The sequence below is a fragment of the Coloeus monedula genome (assembly GCF_965178545.1).
Source record: "Coloeus monedula genome assembly, chromosome: 6".
NCBI lineage: Eukaryota > Metazoa > Chordata > Aves > Passeriformes > Corvidae > Coloeus > Coloeus monedula.
In genome coordinates, this window is record NC_138786.1 from 26,495,252 (window position 1) to 26,511,694 (window position 16,443).

A 16,443-nucleotide genomic window follows, 5' to 3' on the forward strand; every position below is an offset into this window, starting at 1 on the left:
TTATTTGGTGTTTCTCTTGAGGATGAAATGATTTAAAATATTTTTTATTTTTATCTTATGTTAAATGTATTTTATAATTTATTTTATAAATATATTCTAAATATATTTATACTCTTAAATACATATTTTTATTTTTATATTTATCAGTGTTTAAAATATCAATAATTTAATCTTCTAAAAATATAGCATGTGACAGTACATACTACACTTTCGCAAGCTTTTCAAATTACAATTTTGTTTTTTTTCTCTCCACTTTAGATTACAAATTAATGCAACTGTCTAGCAGTTTGGAGATCAAGACTGTGCATAAAAAAGTCCTTTTAACTCCCATTGAGAAGAAAAAAAAGGTAAAAAAAAAAAGAAAAGAAATAACTGTAGAGAATGATGTCTCAAAACAATCAACTGTCGAATTGAACCACCGAAGTTCAGGTACTGTGTAATTACGCATATTATAGTTGCTTCTGTTTCCTTGTGACCTGCTGCACACTTACTCTAAAACAGATTATGAGATTATCAGTGAATACAAACATGGGATAAGGGTACAGTTGTAACTGAAGAAGGTTACAAACATGATACTTGGCAGAGCACAAACACTCTAGAGCTTTACATTGAGCAGCATTTGTCTCCAGAAGCACTTCCAGATGCGCACCCCTCCATGTTCTCTTCCCTAATCCTCTCATTCATACAGCTACATGCATAAAAACCACAAAGACACTGATTTACATAAAATTATCTCACTCCATTTTATTTAAGATTTTCTCCTCCAGTTAGTAAAAGAAAGATGTGTCTCTCTTTATACATATGTACAAGTTCAGTTACAAAAATAGACAGCACATTCAAAGAGAAAAAAAGGCTTGGCATTTGTCTGATTCCCTCTAAATATCATATATACATGTGAATAGAAGGGGAAGGGGGAAGTCTTCATGAGTTAATTAAACATCACCTCCCCCTCAATTATCCCCTGCAAATCTGTTCAAAAATCAATCTAACTAAGCTCAGTTCTGCTATTTTCAGGTGTGCAAATTAGAGGCAGAACCGACAGGAAGCACTCGCTCTACACTGTAGGACGCCAGGCAAAGGATTTGGGGTCAGAAAAAAATTATAATAATAAAAAAGGAAATCATCTTCCACTGTCACAGCCCAGACCTGCAACTCAACTTGCTTCTCTCAAGGGATGAAAGTGCCCCGGCAGAACAGCCTCTTAATTCAACGTGTGAGACAGAACAACTGTCCCACACCTAAATCTCAGTGCAATGCAGACAACGCTTACAGCAAAGCAAGGGGCTACGGGCGGGGTTTGTGCATCAAGAACGAGGAAGGAGGAAGGGAACAAGAACATGGATGGGTACTGGCAGCACTGCCTTCTATCAGCCTTATGGGACACAGCTACTGCCCGCACACTGCAGTGAACTCAACCACGCCAGTATGTGTGATGATCACAAAGATGAAGGGAAAACACACTGCAAGAACAGTCAATGGGATGGCTGGGATATTACATAATTTTTTTCCCAGATTTGCCTGGAAGGGGGAATGGCACAGTTCCCTCTCTCTCAGGATTGTTTTTCATTGCGCCTCTCACAGCACTGCAAGCTGCAGATCCACGCTCTGCTATGGCGCAGTGAGAGGAGCAGCACGAACTCCTCCTCAGCACTTCCGTTTTCCTCCTTCTCGAGATTTGTACAAATAGAGTATTATTTTGTTTCTAAGCTTTTAAGAGTTTTGCACACCGCAAAAATGAGAGAAATCATTCTGAACACAGCGAGTGTTCATGCTGATGAGAATTCTGAAATGCAAACCAATCACTGGCCTGTGATTTCTTCCACTGTGTGAAGCAGAGGCTGTGCTGCTGCTCTCACGAGGCTTGACAGTGCTCCCTGTATTCTGCAGCTCTGAGCATCTTCCTGACAAATGGTGCTGAAGAGAGTCTGCTCCCTGGAAACCACCTGAGACACCTTCCTTTGAACTTCAAGTCTTTAAAGAACCTGGAGACCCACAGCAGAGGAACCCAAGATTTTTTCTGATTACACATCATCTTCAGCATAGCCCCCAATTACTCCTGCATGTTCACTGACCAGCTGCCAGTACAGAAATGTCTTGTGACTCTACAGGATACTCCTGGGGTTCATATACTGATTTCATAGGACAAAATTAATGCTGGGCTCCATCTCAGGGTATAACAGAGCAAGTACACTGGTGTGACTTCAAGCACACTCAGCTGCAGGATATTGCATGGAGTAGCTGGATGCTTTCTTGGGAATCTTTGTCAGATGTGTCAATAAAACACAGGCTGACACTCTCCCAATTACCCCAGACTCCCCTCCCTCCTTCTTGCAGTGTCTGCAAAGATAGTTTTTTGGAATACACATAATCAAAGTGCTCACATCAACCACCCGCTCCCATTGTGCTTTGATTTTCTTTCCACACATGTGCTGGACACCAACAAGGCATTTGTTAGCATGCCTTCAACTGGCAGGGTGGTCTACTCTGAAAGCCAATGCAGTTCAGACAAGCTTTGGGGGTTCAAAATTACTACCGACCACCTGAGGTGTGGGCACCTTTGCTTTGCTTCCGAATTGAAGTTTCTGATATGAGACTGCTGGTCAGGTTTAAACTTTTGGGGGTCCCACAAACACTGTTTCCTTTGCTCAAAGGGGAGCTCAAGGGAGAAGAGGCGCTTGAAGGTCCAAAATCTGCAAGTCCAGAAGGTCGAATGATTGCTGTTTGTAGAGGGCTACTTGCAGACATGCCTAGCAATGGAAAAGAAAACCAAATTCCACATGAGCATATTATTCCACTTCAACAGCAAACAATGTATTAACAGCCAGTCCTAAGACCACTCTGTATTCATGACTTATGACAGTTTAATGAAGAGGGATCTCCTTAAGATACAAAACATCTTACAGTTACACTTTGGGCTATCTTCAGCTAATATAAAGCTGCAGGTCAATCACCATCAGTTTAGGAGGTTTTGGAATGTGATACGGTAACCTCAACATGATGCAATGCAGGAAAATCACAGCCACAGCCATGGCATAAACAACACTATCTGATCTGTCTGAACACCACACTAAGAAAATGCCAAAACCAACAAAAAAATTAAGGAAAAATATTTGGTATGAGGTAATTCAAAGGGCAGACAAAAAACTCAAGGTCATCTGAGGTGACACTGGCTATCCTCTCACACCCTTACCATGTCACACTGTGTATTGCCTGGATCTCAGAATATAATGGGCAAGCAGTACCACCAACACAACACTTTTAACCGGTTGTGAGCAGCCGTCAGGCAAGCTCACGTGGCTGGCTGTGCTCTGGGCAGCCTGGCGCCCGCCCTGCCCCACGCACCTTTGGAGACGCTGTAGCCGTAGGCTGCGTACGCCGCCGCAGACGCTGCCGCTGCCCCCGCCTTGGCCCCTGCCATGGCCGCTGCGCTTCCCGCTATCGACTTCCGGCTCCTGCCTTTGCCAGTGCCGCCTTTGGAGCCCCCTTTGGGGCGACCCCGGCTTCGACTTGACTGGCCTCTTGCAGCGAGAGATGTATCTTGCATTGAAACGCCTGAACACGGAAAGAATGTTACAACAGTAGCTCCTACAGTGTTTTCACAGTGAGTGCAGCATCAAAGCTGCCCACCAGTTACATTAATACTGTATCCTATGTGGCATTTACATTAACAGGGACACTGTTAGCAAGCAGCCATCTCACGATAAGAAATTATGTATACAAGACTTCACTCTTCAGCAACAGTATCTTATTAACTGCAACTACTTGTATTACTATGAATCCAATCTACAAAGAGGTGGAGATCTCTGAGTTCTACTTCACGATGATCCTTTTTCTTATTTGAAGATGGAGATGCAGTATCTTCCATCTTTGAAGAAACTCATCAAGAACTATGATTCTACTTATTTCACTGTAGAAAACTACAGTAATTAAAAACACTTGACATTATTTAAAATTACACTGCACTTAAAAAATTGCTCCAACCACCCACTGGAGATAGAGAACTAATTATTAACCCAGCAGTAAATTCAAGGAAAAGCTTAGAGATTGATAGTTCTGTGGTAGTCTGCAATTTGGTAACAAACTTACGGTAAGGAGAGCCTTCTATAACACAGGAACAAAGGACACAACTTTTTGAAATAACTAACACAGCAAAGAGGTAAGTGTGGTGAATGACAGACTATAAACAGATTTCCTATCAAATTAGAAGCAACTTTTCAATGAAAAGGCAATTATTTTCCCCCAAATCTTGCCAACCATTCATACATCCTGGGAAAAATGCAGAAAACATATCACTTAGCCATGCAAAGTCAAGGTTTAATAAATGTTAGCAGTAAATCAAGGCAAGAGTACTGACCATTCACGGTGTCTGAAACTGAGCCAGTAATGGAAGCAGGAGAGTTTGTTGCCCTTGACTGAGGTGCTGAAGAAGCTGGATCATCCACAATCACAAGCATATCATTACTGCTCTCATCAGGAGGGATAGAGCCCATATGTAATTCACTGCTGATGGATATCTAAACATGACAGAGAACAAAGCCATTAGCTTCTCAGGTTTGGAAAAGGTACAAAAATAGTAAGATCTTCAAAAGCTATACAATCACAAGTAATTGGTACTTATTCCTTCCCATTTTCTCTAGAATAGCAGCATGAGCAGGATACATCATCTGCCTGATCACACCACACTTTATTTACATGCTGAGCAGCAGTAAAGACCTCCACCCACTATTTAATTTCAGTTCATGAAAATACATGCTAAGTTATGAAGCAAAAGACTAATGGGCTGAGCAGATTTAAGTAAACTGTTGTTCAACTGTGCATTTTCAACTGCAAGAGAGAAAATAGGATTCTTAATCCACTACTACTGCTAATAAAAATCTTGATCAATAAAGGAATACAGAAATCTTAATCAACATGGCACAGAACAAAAGACATTTCCTGCTAAAACCAATTCTTTACACACAGATGAAGCAAAGTAAGATGTGTGCCACTGAGAATTTTTTATTTAAATTCCAGAGGAGAAAAATCACAGTAATTCAGAACCTGAAGCAAGTGAGGAAGCAGAGATGCAGATAAGACTAGTGAGGGGTACTTAGAAAGAAACTGAATGTCAAGGAGCTATTCGAGGGATACTGCTTGGCTCAGAAGCAGAGTGTTCTTGCTGTAGCAGGTATTGGTATGGGAGAGGGCACATGGCTGTAAGTGTGAGCATAACAAAAGCAAGGAAAAGGGACAAGGAAGTAGGAAGAAAGTAAGTGGGACTCCAGGTAAGAATGGAAAACTTTCAGAGACTGGAAGGGAGGAAAGTCAGGACGTAAACTCACTGTAAGAAAAGGGAAGTAGAGAGTGAAGAAGAGGGGAATAATGGAATGTCAAATAACATGAGGAGCTGTAAGGAGCTGCTGCATTTTCAATAATCTATTTTCATTTCCATGGTTCACCTTTAAGACACATCACTTCCCCACACCCTCAAAGCTCTACAATAGCTAAAATAGCAGACAAGAATCCTACAAGATGTAGGGCCACAACTGAAACAGTATGTAGGTTAAAGCAGAGGTGAGTCTCACCTCACTGAAAGGACTGGGCATGGCAGAGTCTACACTAATGAAAGAATCATCCCCATCAGCAGATAGGTTGGAGTTATCAGCTGAGGGAACAAATGGGATCACAAGGTTCATGCTCTCTTTCTTTCTCTTCCCATCCAATTCATCTTCCTTCTTCTTCTGAAATAAATAAAGTAATAACAGGATGAAAAAGGCAATAAAACAGCAGAATGGGAACAAGCAACCCAAAATCTCAAAACCTAGCTCAGTATTTTAACTCAAGGAATGCCACGTGCAGAATTTCCCAAAACAAGTTTCTGAAGGATATGCTAACAGATCCCTTAAATGCTCCTTCTTTAGATTTGAGAAGAGTTTTCTTTTTCTTCATAAAATAGCTGGAATGATGGAGTATTACTCTTACAAAATTACTTTGATTTCCAGTACCTTTTGGAGTGAGTTTAAAATTCTTTACCATTACCCAAAATTTCAATTAATTAATGCAAAGCCTCTCTGTCTTAAAAACTCAGATTTTTCATTACCTGGTTTTAGTGATGCTTTTTAAACAAACTGATCTTCCCTAGTTCCACAGAAGCCTCATAGCTATATGGGTTTTATCCATGGTTGGTGCTTCCTTTACATTCCCCTTTTTGTCCTTGCAGAACAAAATCTTGATAAAGTCACCAATTTAATGATCAGTTGATTGTCAGGTTTGTTTGGGTAGGCAGTACTTCCCTATTACTGAAGATGCTAATGAGTAAAATACAGGTAACTATGCATTACTTATTTTGTAATATCCCTCTTCTGTGTAAGGAACTGCCACAGACTGACTTTCAATGGCAAAGGCAAGAAGGTTTACTCGTTAAGACTGCCTTGGCATAACATGTTCCACATCCCATAACAGTGATCCTGAAGCTCTTCTGGCTCTATCACTGACACAGCAACCTCTCTGTATCAAAATACCTTCTCAGCATATTTTTCCCTTTTACGTTTACGCTCCTTCACACGATTTGTTTCTTCTTGCTGTCGCTTCTCTTCTTGACGCTGACGCACTGTTGGAAAAGAAATACAAAGCTGTCACCACTGGAAAAGTATTTCATATCCTTTTATGAATCTTACCAAGAAGTTCTAGTTCTAACAGAACTGGGAAGAAAAGTCAGTTGTATTGAAACTAAAACACATTGAAAACACTACTCTATTAAAACTATTTGTTTCCAAGTCACTAAAAAGTCTTACAGGGAAATTCTTCTTTCAAGCAACATGGAAGTGTATGCCTCTAACTTCAAAAGTATGATGAAATACAGCACTTTTATTAATACTTTTCTTGTCATGACCTACATAATTCTTGTCAAAGCTTTGTCATTCAGGAACAATGTAATGATCCTGAATGAGTGCCAATAAAAACTTAATCACATCATCGTGTCTCATTTTGCACAACTTCATTCAGCTCAGCAGTGATATCAAACCAGCTTGTACTAACAAGAGTTGGCAATACAAAAAGAGACAGGAAACAGAAGTTGTTATCAGCAATACATGTGTTCGGAGAGATAAAAACACAGATTTCATAAGGTAATGAAGTGGAAAATGGGGGAATTGCTGAAACACCAATTTCACATACATTTCTTTTCTAGTTCCTCATCATCCAGCAGAAGGCTGACCACCTCTTTTGGCTTCAAGGTGTCAGGTTTGAAATTGCCACCTGAAATTACCATTCGTTGAATCTAGAAGGAAAAAAATGAGTGAAGAAAAGGAAAGTCAAAGCATCCATGAAACATTTCTCACTACCCATCACTGAAAGCCAGCTGCAAAAATCATGCAAGTACATATAAGTCAGACTTGATCCAATTTCTCTATCATACCAAAGTTAGTAGTAAAATTTCAGGGTATAAAATACGAGAACCAACTGAGATAGACAGCAAAAAACTACCATCCCTTATGGAAGGATACATTTTTTCTGAAGCAGCATGTAATAAACTACTAATTATAATAGTATTAATTGATATACTGCTGAAGAAAACGAAACAAAAATACAGCAACAGCCCTCTCAAGTATAATTTACCCATTCAAGTTTTCAAGTAAACTGCACAGAGGATCATGCAGACCACATTCTTAAAGGGTGCAACATTTTTCATCTCCTTGACTGAAAACTGTATCTCCATACTGAGTTGGTGTTGCAGTTAAAGCAATCCACTCAGCCTCTATTACTGCAACTATATCTTTAAAAATGCAACAACTAAAAAGAGTTGTAATTTAGCAGAAGAGAACAAGCTTTAACATATGGCAATTTAAATTATTTGCATCACCAACAGCAGACTACACCTGATTTTCAGGCTGATTTCAGGTAACTCTAGTGCAGTATCAGAAAAAATGGTTTCAACAAGGGAAATATGAATGCATTCAGTTGCTGCAACATCATGAGCAGCATCCAAGTAAGACAAAAGCTAAAAGAAACTCCCAAGTACACAAAACATCTGAATGTTGTATATAGTGTACCTACTGCTACTGAAAAACATGACTCTCCTTAGTTATCTTCTTGCCAATTAAGTGTCATGAGGTTTGAAGTTCCTAGTACACTTACTGCTTGATGCTGCAGGACACTGAGCTTTTCTGGCAATCATCACACCTCAAATAATTTCCACTTGATTACCTTCCAAATGTCTTTAAAAAAAAAATCAGCTGCTGTGTAACATGAGGGGAATCAGTAACTCTGACACAGCAAAGACAGAAGCCCTAGTCTTAAAGAAGGCTGAGTTTTTTCACTGCAGCATAACAAAAAGTTTTCATGAAGTCATATTGTAAATAATTAGCTTCTTTCCAGCTCACATAATGTCACTGAATTGCTGCTGTGTTAGGGACACAGATTTGTACATGTGAACAGAGACACTTCCTTTTCCCTTCTCTTCTGTCTCCCTGCAGACACTTTTTCTGTCTCTTTACTCATGTTGATACGTGCTTTATGATACCATCTCTGTAACTTCTTGTTCCAGATGAGATCCTTATTCCTACCTCACTCTTTTCCTTTGCCCTCTGTAGGATGCGCTCCTCAATGGTGCCTTTACAGATCAAGCGGTACACGGTGACTTGTTTGGTCTGACCCAGCCTGTGGGCCCGGTCCATGGCCTGCTGGTCTACTGTTGGATTCCAGTCACTGTCATAGAAAATTACCTGCAAGGCAACACCAGAAAGGATTAAATAAAAACATACATTCAGAGCCCCTGGTGATTTAACAAACAAAAATCCAATATATGGTAACAATAAAATTCAATCGTGTTTCACAGAATTACAGCCCCACTGTAGGCTGTGTTAAATAGCCTTGCCTAGTCCCATGAAATCTCTTCCACCGCATTTCAGGTGAATTCAAACTGACTGACACTATGAATGCTTCAACTTCTACAGAACATCTTTAATATCTTCTTAAACAGACCTGTCTGGGATGCACAGAATTCCTAAGTTTGTCATCACATTAAATCACTGTCATGCAATTAATTATAGACTTACCACATCATGGACGCATTTTAGTGTTACTTACCATCATATCAGAATTTCATGCAAAAAGTAATATTCCAATTTTTATTCAAAACTTAGATGAAGTCTAACATTTCTAGTACTTTGACTATAAAAAACTGAAATGCCACATTAAATTCATGTTGCACTATTACTCTAATAGTACTTTATGCATAATAAGCATAAAAACCAACAGCATTTAAAAAAATTTTAGACAGCAAAGTAAAGTATTAATGAAGTTACACAGAAAAACACAGACCTAAAAATGCTCATGCAAGGAGCCTGCCTGAGCTTCCATCTGTTTATTTCTTCTTTTAAACCCTGAAAATCCTACAGATACTTGTTTTCCTCTGATTTCTTGTGACTGACAACAAGACATGATAGGATTTCTTTTTTAAAAACACGTAGTATTTTTTTGATTCAAAGATCTTTGGGTATTTGTGGCTACAGACTTGAGGTCAAATCTGCATGCACACTGGGTGTAGGTTAGAAGCACAAGAATAGCTGTTAATGAAAAGATGAATGGTTCATCAGTATTCCTTCCCTAGTGATTAGTAGCAGCTGCTCCAGAGTGCAAATTCTTGCAATTCACCTAAATCAGTCTGTCCTTACACCTCAGGGGAAGAAATTTATCCTTCCTGAGTAGCTGATACTCAAATACAAATGGCTTCCTACCTTTATAGGCATTGTTTCATTCTTCTGGGCACAGAAAAAAGGGTAACTGATAACTATTCCACTCGTTCCTTTGCAACTGAACCTTTGGAGCAAAGGGTCATTCATACAGTGAATGCTGTTTCATCTAAGTGTCATTTGCACCTGTAGACTCCTTCAGTAATCCAACTTCTTTCTGGACTCTGGTACTCAAGTATGTGGGGAATAGGTAGAAATTTCCAACTGTAGCCAAAAACTGTGTGCCAAAATGTCCAATATTCTACAACTTTATCATCAAAGTAATATTACATTGTGAATAATAACTAAATAAACAAGGCTACGCAATTTCACAATGTGAATAGCAGTACTAAAAATATTGATCAGTACAGGCAAGAGAGTGCCAACTTTCACACAGAATGACTGATTTTCCCACATAAATTGTTACCAAATTTCACCTACCGTATCTGCAGCTGTAAGGTTAATGCCCAAGCCTCCAGCTCTTGTACTTAACAGGAACACGAAAATATCATTCCTGTAGAGGAAAGAGATTAAATCCCCTTATTTTGTGCATGAACAAGGAATAACCACAGAAGCAATTTTTTGACCTATACGAAGCAATCAGAGCTGTTTCTATTACTTGAACACTTCAGAACATTTTGTGCTGTTCATTCATGGTCAAGGAAAAAAATGTATGAAAGAGTGAAAGAAGTTGATCCACAAGTGAGGACTGTCTGAACATGTAAACATTCAACTTGCAGTTTATTAATCTGTATCAAAACAAACCAGGGCTTGTTTATCTTGCCCACACTGGAAATTAAGATTTCATATGGACAAAGAACAATTTACTGTTTCACAGAACTGACCCCATGTTAAAGAAATCTTGCCTTAATGATGCTCAATTGATAAAAACAGAAAAATAAATGTCAAAACTCTGTAGTGCAAGTTTTGTTCTAAATTTGGTGCTTTGAACAGAACGAACATGGAGACAAGCCTTTATGTGGCAAGACCAAGTACTGATGAAAACTTAAGTGATAACAGCAAAATCAAAACTTCCACTAAGGTTGTAAACGACACTAATGTCTCTGGAGGGTCAGCATTATTTAGAAGTGTTCAACACCTTATGGATCTGTGAACAGGCTGAGACAAACAAAGCAGACAGTACACTAGTACGGACTCCAAAGACATTGACACATTGTCCTTCTCTGCTTAAGAGAAGACAGTCTGGAACGTCACATCCTTTTGGTACTACACTGTCTGAACAACTTGGCAAATGTAAAATCAGTAAAGTACCAGAAACTCTTGCTGAATGAACTGGAAGGAACTAAAGCCAAGCTGTAAATCTTCAGACATTATCTTGCAGGTAACAAAGCCAAAGGAGTCAACAGGTGCCTGTTTGCACTGAAGATAATCCTTGGCCAGGTAATCTGCTCTCTTGCAACAATAGTGGGATGTATGTATAGACAGTCACCTGAACATCCAGCTGTGAAATGCTTCTTGATGTGCCATATGGGAAGGAAAGTGGACAGAACCACAGACTACATGAACAAATTATCATCTCATAGCTATATATTTTCAGCGCCTTGCAAGGATATCCTGCAGAATAGTTTAATCTCAGTCATGCTTTTTTCTCTGGAAGTATTTCTCATAAGTAAATCACGTATAAGAGGAATTCAACAAACATTTTAGCAGGAATTCTTGTTTAGACTGGCTGACCTACATTTCAAAGGGATTTCCTGCTGAAATTATTATTTTTCTCCAGTTGTTTTATTCACTAATAAAAATGAATTCTGTTCTTTAATAAAACTAGGGATTTTTTACTTTGTTTGGTTAAGGATCTTACAGGAGGAAGCATCAAGATTCCAGGAGGACATCATAACCTGCAAGGAACTTGTTTCTGACATGTGGAAATAGGCAGAAAGAAAGGTACTACATGGTCCTCTCACTTACTTCTGCACATGTTCAAGTTCACTAGAAGACTCATCATTGCAACACAGTCCTTCGGGTCCGTCAGCCTCACGAACCTGCAAGGCCTGGACTCCTATTTTCAGCTACAATACTTTGGGACCACTAACACAAGGACTCTTCTCTAGTTTAGAATAGTTGTTTATTGTAGGGTGAAAGCAACATCTATGAATCTAACTCCACTGAAATCGGAAAGTGGCCTTCTTACAAGCTCATGTCAACATACAGGAAGGATAACCTGTGAACTACTGTACCAAAATGATATTGTATCAAGCCATATCTCAGGATAAAAGGAACTCAATAACCACAAACTCAATAATTATAAATAATGTGCCCTGATGTGCTTAAAAAAATTGTCAGGATCTATTTTGGTTTACCACACAAGAAGTTACCCTACCTCTCTAGCTAATAAAATCCCCATTCCCGTTTTATCTTTTGTTTATTAGTTTCAGGTTTCTTAGTATAATATGGTTAAATGGTTCGTTTTGCAGAAAACTAGGTCACTTTCAATACTCTAGCATATGCAAGATTTTCAATCTCATCTTTACAGTGTCAATTGTCAAAGCATTTAATAACCAATGGACACTTTCTGCCTTTCCGTTGAGCTTCTTTCTAAGCAACAGCCTATTTGGATTGGCAAGAAGTACAATAAGTGGCTACACTAAAATTGCTTCCAGTACTCTTTCACAGATTCATAACAACACCACTGAGTACTGGTCAGCAAACCACCTAGAACCTGTTTCAAATAAATGAGGTCAATTTGATATAAGGAAAGAAAAGTACAGGCTTCATTTATTTCATTACATCTTACACCAACTTCCTAGGTACATGTACTTCATCTCACACACACCTTGCAAAATACATTACCTGTTCTGAAAATCTGCTACCATGTCCCTTCGTTCAGAAATCTTTGAAGAGCCATCCAATCTCATGTAGGTATGTTTCCTATAAACCATGTATTCCTGCAAAGAACATGCACCAAAAAAATACAGTTGTTCTTGAAACTGTTCAATCTTGACTCTTTCAGAAAAAAAAAAAAAACACAATAAAAGCAGGATTGCTAATTACAATAAGGTTCCCTAAACATCATCAACAAATGTTCTGTAAGCAATACTTGGTAATAATACAATCCAGAAATTAAAGCTACTCCATCATATGTTGGCTTTTGCATTCCATGTAAGAGATAAATGACAGTGTCAGTTCAGAGTTGGGGATATATTTGCTGCACTGCAGACCTGGTACATGCCTTTTCCTATAAATAAATAGGGAAACAAAAATCACTAAAATGGGAAGTTTGTTTTCACAGAGTCTAAATTTTTACTAAATCCCAAGCTTTTACTGTGCAAGCAAACCTTTCCAAACAAACCAATTGCACCTGCTCCCTGTCGATTTTATACCATTTGACTGGTGGTTTTTAAAACCTGGTGCTGTATAATGTCTGTCCAGGTTTCATCTCAGCAGCGAAGAACCTCTGAATCTCTTGCACACAAGAACACTTTGAACATTACACTGGTGTGTCAGCCCACAGCTCCTGCCAGGCAGCAGAACTGAAACCATTGCCTGAGACACATATCAAATGGCATCAGCTAGGAATGCTGTAAGCAAAGGCTTTTTCCAGTGAGACACATTTTTCATGCTCTAAGGTTCTCAGCATTTTCTGATACCTGTGCAACTTTGAATAAAATCTAAATTACATACAAAGCTCAAATAACCACAGAGTTTCTCTGGAAAGCTATCCTCTGGGGTGCTTGAACAATGGGATCCTTGCTTGGCTGACAAGATGCAACATCTACTGGTTACACGAGTTAGGTTTAACCCTACTGATGCATGAGTCTTTTTGAGATGCTGTGAGTGCAAATGAAGACAGAAAGGAACAGATAATGTTTTAGCAGCAAGAACTATTGGATTCATCTCACTCCAAACCACAGTGCTCAGCAGACACAGAACTGATATGCTATGAGAAGACATGGCAGTGCTTGCACTCCAATGAACCTTCTGACAGTACCATGCCCAGTTCTCCTTTTCCACCATCCTTCAGGGCTCCTGATCCCTTTGTGTTCTGCTTCACTACTGCAGAAATGGTGAAAGAGCTGCCATATTATAAGACACTGAGAAAAAATTGATGTGGAGGAAGCAAGCTTCAATGTGAGACAGATGAAAGAGAAAATTAGGTAAATAAAACTGTGGAAATGGCCAAATCCACACTTGGACCACCTCTTCGAAACAGAGCTCATGGCTAGTAGGATTTCTGGAGGGAGTACAACAACAGAAGTTCAAAGCAGAGAAGAGCAACTTCACCACACAGACAAACAAGTCCTAATATACTGTTGATTTATTCAATTTCTGTGACAGGTTTCTGTCACCAACTAAAACCAGAGAGAATTGTCAGTTAGGCACTATGATGCCACCTTTTCTCCAGATTTGAACAATCCTTTTACTATCATCACAAGAACCTTTTCCTTTCATTTCTTTGTTACTGTCTTTATCTGCCTTTATGATGATTCAACCTTTTGATCTTGATTTAGTCTTCCCTCATCTATTAACCATCTTTTCATTATCTGTCTTCTAAACAAACCAGCACAAACAGAAAACAACTTCCTTCATTCCATCAGGTGCATTTATCCTTATTCCAGACTTCAGACATTTTCACAAAGGCACAGAGTGCAATAGAACAAGTTATTCTACACCTGCAGTACTGGCATTTATGGGCTGTTCCCCCAGGTCTGTGAATTAGCTTTGTACATTAGCCCTTAGCTAATCATCTAACAGGTTCTGGTCTGCCTCCATCCACCTTCCTCTGATCAAGGTGGATGCTTCACAGTAGTGTAACAGTGCTCATACGAAACATCCTTTTGTTGTGAACTGGTTTTGTGCAGTACTTTCCCAAATATTAACAGTATACCCTTTCAATTCAGAAAAAAAGTAAAAAAAAAAATCCACATTGCAATTCATACTACACTTCTCAGCAGTTCAGTGTTCTGATCACTCATAGAAATGGCATGCTTTCAGCTAAAGAGACAACCCTGATGGCAAAGAAGATATTTAAAGAGTAAATATACCTGGTCTCTACTGTAATTGTGGAAGGCACTTGATGACTGCTCACTTTTCTAGCTCCCCACAAGGAATGACGGAGTGGGGTGGGGAAACCTCAGAGGGAGGCTTCAGTCTCATATAGAGATCCTTATATTAGACCTGCTTGAAAAATCTACCTGCCAGTCTCGTTTAGTGTAAGGGATCACCAAGCCACCAGAAGCATCAGTCTAGGACAAATAATGAAACCCTTGCAACAGAGCACCTACACAGGAAACAAACAACACACGATGACCTGAGTATGGTAAGAATGTAGTGCCTGCTAAAGCCAGTGCTCTTCTGGGCTTCCACACTGATACTTTCTCAGTAAAATGTTTTCCCTTCATATTATTTCACAGTCTAAATTGAGTACTCTTACGTTTTAACACAACTCATTAACTTTTGGTAGAGTACAACCAAAAGCAGAACATTTTACTTCATGCAGAACATAATTCGACTCCTCATCTCATGAATACAATCTGATTCCCAGTGAAACCATGGACAATTGCTCTTCAGGAAGACAGCAATCATATGGAGAAAAACAAACAAAATCTTAAAAAGTATGAAATACACATCTGCATGAAATAACAATACTGAAATTACAGTTTATCCTCTTCTGTTGAAATCAAATAATTTTCCTCTTTGTATTTATAGCTGCCATTTTATAATGGCTGAACTACTCAGCACTTCTTCAGTTGAAGCTACATAAAACAAACAAGGTTTTATAACTTTGTAAACAATGTGCTTTGTGCTCTCTGCCCTGCGTTGATTAGGTTAGTGTAATATAGTCCAAATACTGTTAAAAAAGACATTCTATGTTTTTTCATATTTAAGTAGGCAGGTGGGATATATTTTGATAGATCAGGAAAAATATCTACAGATCCACAACTTTTGCAAGGATTTTCTTATTAATTGAGTCCTTACTTGGTTTTTAGCTTGCTTAACTTCAGCTTCTGTTACTTGGGTGGAGAGAAAGAAAAACAGAGGACTAAGTAGGTGGCTTATTTGGATAATAAAACACAAGTGAAGTTGAACATTCAAGAGGTGGAATAGCAAAACATTGTGCTCACAAGCCTTTAAAATGGAATGCTAAGAGAAAAGACAGAAGCACTAAACACTCAGCTTTATGAGCTTCATGGTGTAATGCAGGGTATCAACAAACCTACACCACGTCCAACGTTTGCCAAAAAAAGAGGCATACAAAGCAATGCTAGGCAAACCGCCAAAATACAGAATTGCGACCATGCAAGTTCTGTTTTTCCTCACAGCAGCAAAAACAAAATTCAGCTTGTGATTTGTTGTTGAACTATTAACTGCTGACCTTAAAATACTCTCCTGTTCATACAAAACTCATGACTTAGGCAGCTATTGATTCAGGCTTCTCACTTTTTCTCTTCAGTTTATTGTGGAGAAAACAGTATCCTAGCTCTTTGATGGCATGGCTGCTCATCAAATAATGATTTTTTTGTTTTTTCTTCAGAGGCAGACTGCCTGTATTTAAATTATGAGTCATGACTTCATTCCTTATCTCTTTCCTATCCCATATGCCAGAGAACCTCTTAATGTTTACCAAACTTCTGCAGAGGAATCAGATATTAGAGGGAAACAGTAAAAGTCTGTGAAATTACAACATAAACACTGTAAAATTTACCACTGTTTTTCCTCTTCCTTCCAATAAAAGGGCATGCAGGCATTGAATGAAAATAGAAGGAAGCAGTTC

At 38.8% G+C, this 16,443-nt stretch overlaps 1 protein-coding gene across 3 annotated transcripts in view; it reads right to left on the bottom strand.

Moving 5' to 3' along the window:
- Positions 1 to 519: 519 nt before the first annotated feature.
- The window catches only part of INO80 (INO80 complex ATPase subunit), a 64,700-nt gene continuing 48,776 nt past the window's right edge, over positions 520 to 16,443 (bottom strand). For 2 of the 3 annotated variants that reach the window (XM_082283975.1, XM_082283974.1), the window contains exons 29-37: positions 12,522 to 12,616; positions 10,152 to 10,224; positions 8,544 to 8,702; positions 7,156 to 7,258; positions 6,501 to 6,589; positions 5,565 to 5,720; positions 4,355 to 4,514; positions 3,343 to 3,552; positions 520 to 2,747 (exon numbers count right to left, since the gene is read on the bottom strand). In XM_082283975.1, coding sequence (XP_082140101.1) covers positions 2,530 to 2,747; positions 3,343 to 3,552; positions 4,355 to 4,514; positions 5,565 to 5,720; positions 6,501 to 6,589; positions 7,156 to 7,258; positions 8,544 to 8,702; positions 10,152 to 10,224; positions 12,522 to 12,616 — 1,263 coding nt within the window. In that variant the 3' untranslated portion in view covers positions 520 to 2,529. The remainder of the gene's footprint in view (positions 2,748 to 3,342; positions 3,553 to 4,354; positions 4,515 to 5,564; positions 5,721 to 6,500; positions 6,590 to 7,155; positions 7,259 to 8,543; positions 8,703 to 10,151; positions 10,225 to 12,521; positions 12,617 to 16,443) is intronic. The other variant, XM_082283976.1, reaches the window with a different exon arrangement.